At 34.2% G+C, this 6,348-nt stretch overlaps 1 protein-coding gene across 2 annotated transcripts; it reads right to left on the bottom strand.

Annotated features, from left to right (window-relative positions):
• Positions 1-1,142: 1,142 nt before the first annotated feature.
• LOC108765327 (protein SON) lies at positions 1,143-6,348 on the bottom strand. Of its 2 annotated transcripts, XM_018514001.1 has the most exons (7): positions 5,576-6,348; positions 4,558-5,187; positions 3,354-4,197; positions 3,122-3,170; positions 2,932-2,961; positions 1,802-2,686; positions 1,143-1,551 (listed from the first exon to the last, which is right to left on the bottom strand). In XM_018514001.1, exons 1-7 carry the CDS (start codon positions 5,902-5,904, stop codon positions 1,547-1,549), a joined length of 2,772 nt encoding a protein of 923 aa, XP_018369503.1. In that variant the 5' UTR covers positions 5,905-6,348; the 3' UTR covers positions 1,143-1,546. The 2 variants fall into 2 exon arrangements, with proteins under 2 accessions (XP_018369503.1, XP_018369502.1); XM_018514000.1 differs by lacking the exon at positions 1,143-1,551 and having other exon boundaries at positions 1,791-2,686.

Genomic DNA, 6,348 nt, shown 5'->3' with positions numbered 1-6,348 from the left:
TAGGTTTTCACAATTTTGTTGAAAAAAAAATTCGTAGACATCACTTACGGAATATGATCATGAAGAATAATTTGCAATTTAAATTATTTCAAAAATTTTTATTCAATTTTTATCAATAATTCATTATCATAATTTGAAATTATTTAAATATATATATATATATATATTTCGATTATAATTATTTGGTATATGTTGACATAAGCATTAAACAATCAAAAATTTTATTAATGTGCACAAATAATTGCACTGTAATAAATTACTGGTAAAAAAGATTCTTACATTGCATATTTTTTAGAATTTTTATATTTTAAATTTATAAAAATTAAAAAGAACAAATTTCTTCAGATATTATATAAGTTTTCTTCTCGAAAATCATAAAATAAAAAATCTCAGAATATTTCAGAATTGATATTCTGGAAAAGATGTAGAATTTCTCTGCATTTCTAAAACATGTAAAAAAAATTAAAAGTTATAAAATTATATAAAAATTGTAAAAAAATCTGAAGTTTATAGGTAAGAAATTCTTAAAAATTATATGAAAAACTGTAAGAAAATACTGGAAAAAAATTACTGGAAAGCTTTATAAGATATATATCACGTACGATAATATTAATAGCTTGCGCGACAAGATGACAAAACGCTGATAAAACGCTGTCTGTAAAAAATATAATACATAAAATCGAAACAAAGAGTAATGCAAATGAGTTTTATTTATACAAAATGAAAGATTACGAATAAACGTGCGAGACGTTACGAGACAAAACTGTACAAATTGCATAGCATAACATGATGCAATACTCGAGCAGCACTGTGTAACGTGTGCAATCACTTAGGATTAGCTCGTAGCATAATTTTACTAATAAAAAAATAAGATGCACAATTAAAAAATAAATTTATGGCCAATAATATATTTCTAACTCTACATAAAGTAATTTATCGCACAAATAGAGAACTACTTGTAATTATGAAAACATGGAGATATACTTATAGTTAATATATTAAAATGTAATAGATAATTTTTACAATATTATCTTCAGGATAAAAAACAAAATTGATGCGTGCTAATTCCTACAATATATATTTAATTCCTAACTTTTATTATTTTTGTTTTAAATTTTTATTACAATTTCTTTTAAATCTACGTTACATTTTCATTACGTTACATATACTACGTTTTCTTAATCCTAAGATTGTTTTGTTGGCAGAAATTGTGTTGTGCAACGTCGTTGTAAATACAATATTAATGACACAAACAAAATAACAAAAGTATCGAAGTATGTATCAACACTTATCATATCTATGAGATCTTTACAATGTAAGATTACATACATGTATATAATCATTTTGATTGTGACAACTCTCATAATTAAAAGAAACTGATGACGATATGATGCTTTTGCAGATACTGGTGTTCTTTTCAAGGGCTGTATGCAAAAGTATTGCTTTCACCAAATACACTTATGTAAAGATATTTGAGCATATTTTATGCTATGTAGATATTTTTTCACTGTTGTTCACCATAAATTCATACTTGAACTTTTGATATTTATCCTGAAAATTGTATCCTCTTCACTTTTTATTTAACATGAAATAATTCCATGCACATAATATCATAGAAATTAGTATTAGTTTGATCATTTAAAAGATATTATTTAAAATATGTAACATTTCTTGTCGATTTATATATACATATATATACGCATATACATATATATATACACATATATAATATTAATGAAATAGATCGTATATTATTTGTTCAAAAAACATTTTGTATATAATGAATAGTTTTAAAACTTGCCCCGATAGTTTCCGTGACTTCGGTATGGTCTTCCTCCTACATGTTTTCCTCGCAAATTATGACTTTTACCCCTAGAGACTTTCCCTCTTCCATGCCAATCAGATCCTCTTTGGAATGTATGGCCAGTCATTAATTCATCATCAGATTCTTCTAGTTCCATCGGGCTTTCTCCACGGCTATGATTACTTCTTCTATCATGAAATTCATCACGTTCGATAGAACGTCTTTGATAATCAGGCGAATATCTATCATGACTATAGTGATCACGTATATTAGATTGAGCAGAAAACTCATTGCTTCTAATAGGAGAATCCAGCCTCGAGCTTCTGGATTCATGATTCATAGGATCTAAATGATGCTCCTGTTCGTCGGATCTTCTAGAAGGAGACGACTGCCTGTTCCAAGTACGTCTTTGCGAAGAGTTACTTAGACTCCATCTTAGATCCTCTACTTCGCGAAATTTGGATCCATATTCGTAAGTATCTCGTGCACTCCAATCTAAACGATCCATTATCGGCCGTCTCTCTTCTTTTACCTGCTGGAGGTCGTCCGCATAGACCTGTGACGCAAAGTCGACAGTGGTAGCGCGTACTTGCACGCCTTTAGTTTCCGTTTCCACCTCATCTGTCTGACAGATTTTCTGATGCGTTTGAGTTGTTTTCGGAACTGGTATCGGCTGTTCCGCGTTAGTCTCTTTCCAAAATATCTTAGTTTTACTTTTCTGCAAGAGTATCGAATTCGATGTATGGTCGTCGGAAACGTCTTTCGTATTTTTCTCTTCGCTGCGATCATAGAAAAATCTACCCTTCATCTTTAAACGCGGATCCTCCACGGGAAGCTGATATATCGCTTGTTCGCAATGTCGCATTATTTCAGGCTTGAATCCTATCAGTAGAAAAAAAAACAGAGTCGCGTAGAATAAAATTCCGAATTGTATATACCATAATGCTTATAAAAATAGGTTTTATGTCATGTTACTTGCAATCTTCATGTACGTTGTAAATCACGTAAGAGAAAAATGTCTTTAAACAAAAGCACACTTTAATTGCATATCTAATCACGTCACACAAATCATATGGCGCAATTAATAAGCAATTTAAATTAAATTTTAAAAATTTGAAAGTTCTTACCTGGATATAGTACCGGTATATTAGATGAATCTAAAGGACGTGATAAAAACAAAAATTAGTATCGTTCCATAAATAGGATACGTAGGAAACGTAGTTTGTATCCTTGTAGTCAATCAAAAAAGTGAACTGTATCAGTTCTATATCTTTACGCGATTTTTACGCGATCAAACAAATTAAAACATACTCGCACCTTTGGCTGAAACAGATGCTTCCAATAGACTGGATAAGCTGGTTTTTTGCTGTAAGATGAAGTCATAAAAACAATTAATTTTTTTTCTATAGATAAAATACATGATTGAAATAAATACAATCTTCATGGTAAATTAAAATAAATTAATGCTTATTAACTTTAATATAAAGATAAACATTTCTTGTCAAACTTAAAATTAAATATTCATCACTATTATATATATTGCAATTACTTTTGGTTTGGAGATGATTGGTGGTTCAGGTGTCTTCATTCGTTCCTGCTGGGGTGGAGAGTAAACGTCCTCGTACGATGTCGCTGATCCATGTTCTGCATAATTCTGTTTGTGCGACGACGTGGAAGATGTGGCTGAATGATTTACAGATTTCTTTGAAGATTCAAATTGACGGATCGATGATTGTTGGACAAAGGGTGCAGTATACGATGGATTATACGATGCATGCGCACGATCCATCACGGGAGGAGGTACAGGTTGCGGCGAGGGTACAGGAAGCAACGGTGAACACATCACCGGTGGCGGAGCAGCAGCAGCAGCATTCGGCTGATTGTACATAACCGGACCGGATGCATAACTGGTTGGAGTCATGGTTGGGGCAATGGTTGGGGCCATAGATGGGGGAGGCATAGGTTCGAAATTCATTAACGGTGCAGTCGGTATAGGTTCAAAGTTCATAAATGACGGTCCACTTGACATAGGTGGTAACATAGCTGATGATGATGGTGGTGGTAGCGGTGGTTGTGGTGGTGGCGGCTGCGTTGGCGGTAGTGCCCTATCCGCTTCTTGCTGATATGTGGACGGATTGAGTAACGGTGCAATTCCTTCCATCGTCGCGGATGGTACGTATCCACTGGTGTTCACAGCAGTCGACATTGCTTCATGTCCTAGTTGTCTTGCTAGTTCATTGATAAAGGGTGAACGCTTCCTGGGCCGTTTCTCCAATGATCTGCTACGTGTTCGACGACGAGGACTGTACCGTCTGCTCACTGGTGAACGGCTTAATCGTCTTCTCGAACGTTCCATACTGCGACTCCTCCGATCGCGAGATCGGCTTCTTCGGCTTAATCAAGATAATTACTAAGATATAATCTAATATACTTTCATATCGTATACATATTTGTACAATACAGTAATATAAATACAAAATTAGCAAAATCCGAAAAATTATGTCTACGCAAAGTCTGAAAAATTATGTCTACGCAAAGTCTGAAAAATTATGTCTACCGTAAACCAATATATTGTATAATAAACTATAATTACACAATATATTTGTACACAAAATACTATTTGTAACTTTACTGTACACGCAGTATGAAAAATAATGTTTAACCACGTGACAGCAAGTTTTCAAATCTCTTTTCTAAACCGGAAAGAATTTAAATATCTCTTAACAAAGATGTTAAGAATGTTGTCTCCTCACCGTTCATGCATCCAATCAGCGCGTCTCCTACGTCGTTCAGCACTCCGTCTTCTTTCTACGCTGGATCGTCGGTCTCCACTAAGTCGTCTAGGACTTCTTCGTCGAGAATCAGGACTTATTTTGGGGCTTCTCCGGTCGTAGGAGCGCGGTGAATTTTTCAATTTACCTGGACTGTATCTGTAAGGACTTCTATGTGTTTCTACGCCTTTTTTAAAAGGGCTCCTAGTTCCAAAGGGACTTTTTCGTCGATGAGGGCTCAACCGAGATCGATCGGGAGTTCTGCGCCGAGATGGACTCGCTCTTTCATAACGTTCTAACGATTTGCTTCTGCGATGCTCTCTGCTTCGTTGGGCTTCACGCTGAGCTCGTTCTCTATTCTGTTGTTCCTCAGCGATGCTCTGGATGGCTTCAGTTTCCGTGCCAGGTGGGACTACATTGTCCGAGTCCAACAAGTATTTGATCGCCTTCTCCTTTTCGGCAAGAAGCTTGTTCTCGGTGTCTCTCTTCGTTCGCATCTTGTCTCTTTCAATGTCCTTGGTGCTCTTCGAAGGATCCCGCCGCGTCTCCTCACGTTTTTTCTCTTCTTTCTTCGGCTTTTTGCGTTTGTCCTTCTCGGGACGATGGTGTTCCCTATAATTACTCTTGCCATCATTTGTTTGCTAAAGTATGCAAACTTCCATATTAAACATAATAGATTGTATATATGTATCACGCGTAACATACACGTAGCAGAGAATAAGGAAACTATCTGACCACGTGGTTTTGTAACTTATAACTAAATTACTAAAATTAGAATTAAACACATAATACATTTGTACAAATTAATGTAATTAATTCAATTCAAGAAAAATCATGGCGCTATTTCTTTATAGAAATTGCACTCTTTGCAGAATTTCTTTACAGAAATTGCACTCTTTACAGAAAGAGCACAAAACGGCTTTATTCATAATATAAAGTATAGTAACAATATAATATTACATAAAAATTTACTTAATTATTATTTATTTAATGACACTACCTAGAGATTTGGTTCTTTCCCTGCTTTGTAGATTCTGTCCTGTTTTGCTCAATCTCGCGGTTTTTATCTTCATCTCTTTCCCATGCATCCACGACATCCAATCCTTTCATAAAGTCTTCATCATCGAGGAACTCATTCAGTTCTTCATCCGGTATTTCTCGAAGACCCTTGATTGCACGTTGCACATCATCGCTGGTACTCTTAAATAAAGGATCCTCCAGTAAGTGATGGAATTGCTTCACGAATATCCTGCCAGTAATATTTGCATCTTCTTTTTTTGTTTCCGGTTCTTCTTTCACTTCAACAACTTTATCATTTGCATCATCCATATTGCTCACTAGTTTATAATATTATCTCTGCAGTACTCTCAGGAGTCTAAAGTAATCAAGAAAATATCTTTGAGCTCTAAATGAAACTTAATTATGTTCCTTGTATCTACAGGTCTGTTTTTTTTTTATTCTTGCTTTTAGAGACTGCAACAGAACTCTCTTTCTCGTTTTTGCCTAATATTTATGTATCTATCACTGTAAGTTTCAATCCAAGTGTACATCAATTCAGAAAACAGACCTTGTATTGATGTTGCGATTCACTTATTAAATTCAACAAAAAATATACATATAAGATGATTGAACAAATGTTTTGAGATATTGAGTTACATCATTTCAATTATTATTATCATTTCAATTTATTGTTGCAATCCATATTCTTGTATTCAACAAGATCTATATCTCATCCAATCCCAAATATATCTGTATTTTATCTTCAGTACATTT

The sequence above is a fragment of the Trachymyrmex cornetzi genome, unplaced genomic scaffold, assembly GCF_001594075.2.
Source record: "Trachymyrmex cornetzi isolate Tcor2-1 unplaced genomic scaffold, Tcor1.1 scaffold482, whole genome shotgun sequence".
NCBI classification, from domain to species: domain Eukaryota; kingdom Metazoa; phylum Arthropoda; class Insecta; order Hymenoptera; family Formicidae; genus Trachymyrmex; species Trachymyrmex cornetzi.
This window is presented reverse-complemented; position numbering and strand designations above follow the sequence as displayed.

Excerpts from the sequence above, each read along its gene's own strand:
- LOC108765327 (XM_018514000.1), bottom strand. The coding sequence starts at position 5,904 with ATGGATGATGCAAATGATAAAGTTGTTGAAGTGAAAGAAGAACCGGAA. Across the intron at positions 2,962-3,121 it reads AGCATCTGTTTCAGCCAAAG|ATTCATCTAATATACCGGTA; the intron begins GTGCGAGTATGT and ends CACGTCCTTTAG. Across the intron at positions 2,687-2,931 it reads TATACCGGTACTATATCCAG|GATTCAAGCCTGAAATAATG; the intron begins GTAAGAACTTTC and ends TTCTACTGATAG.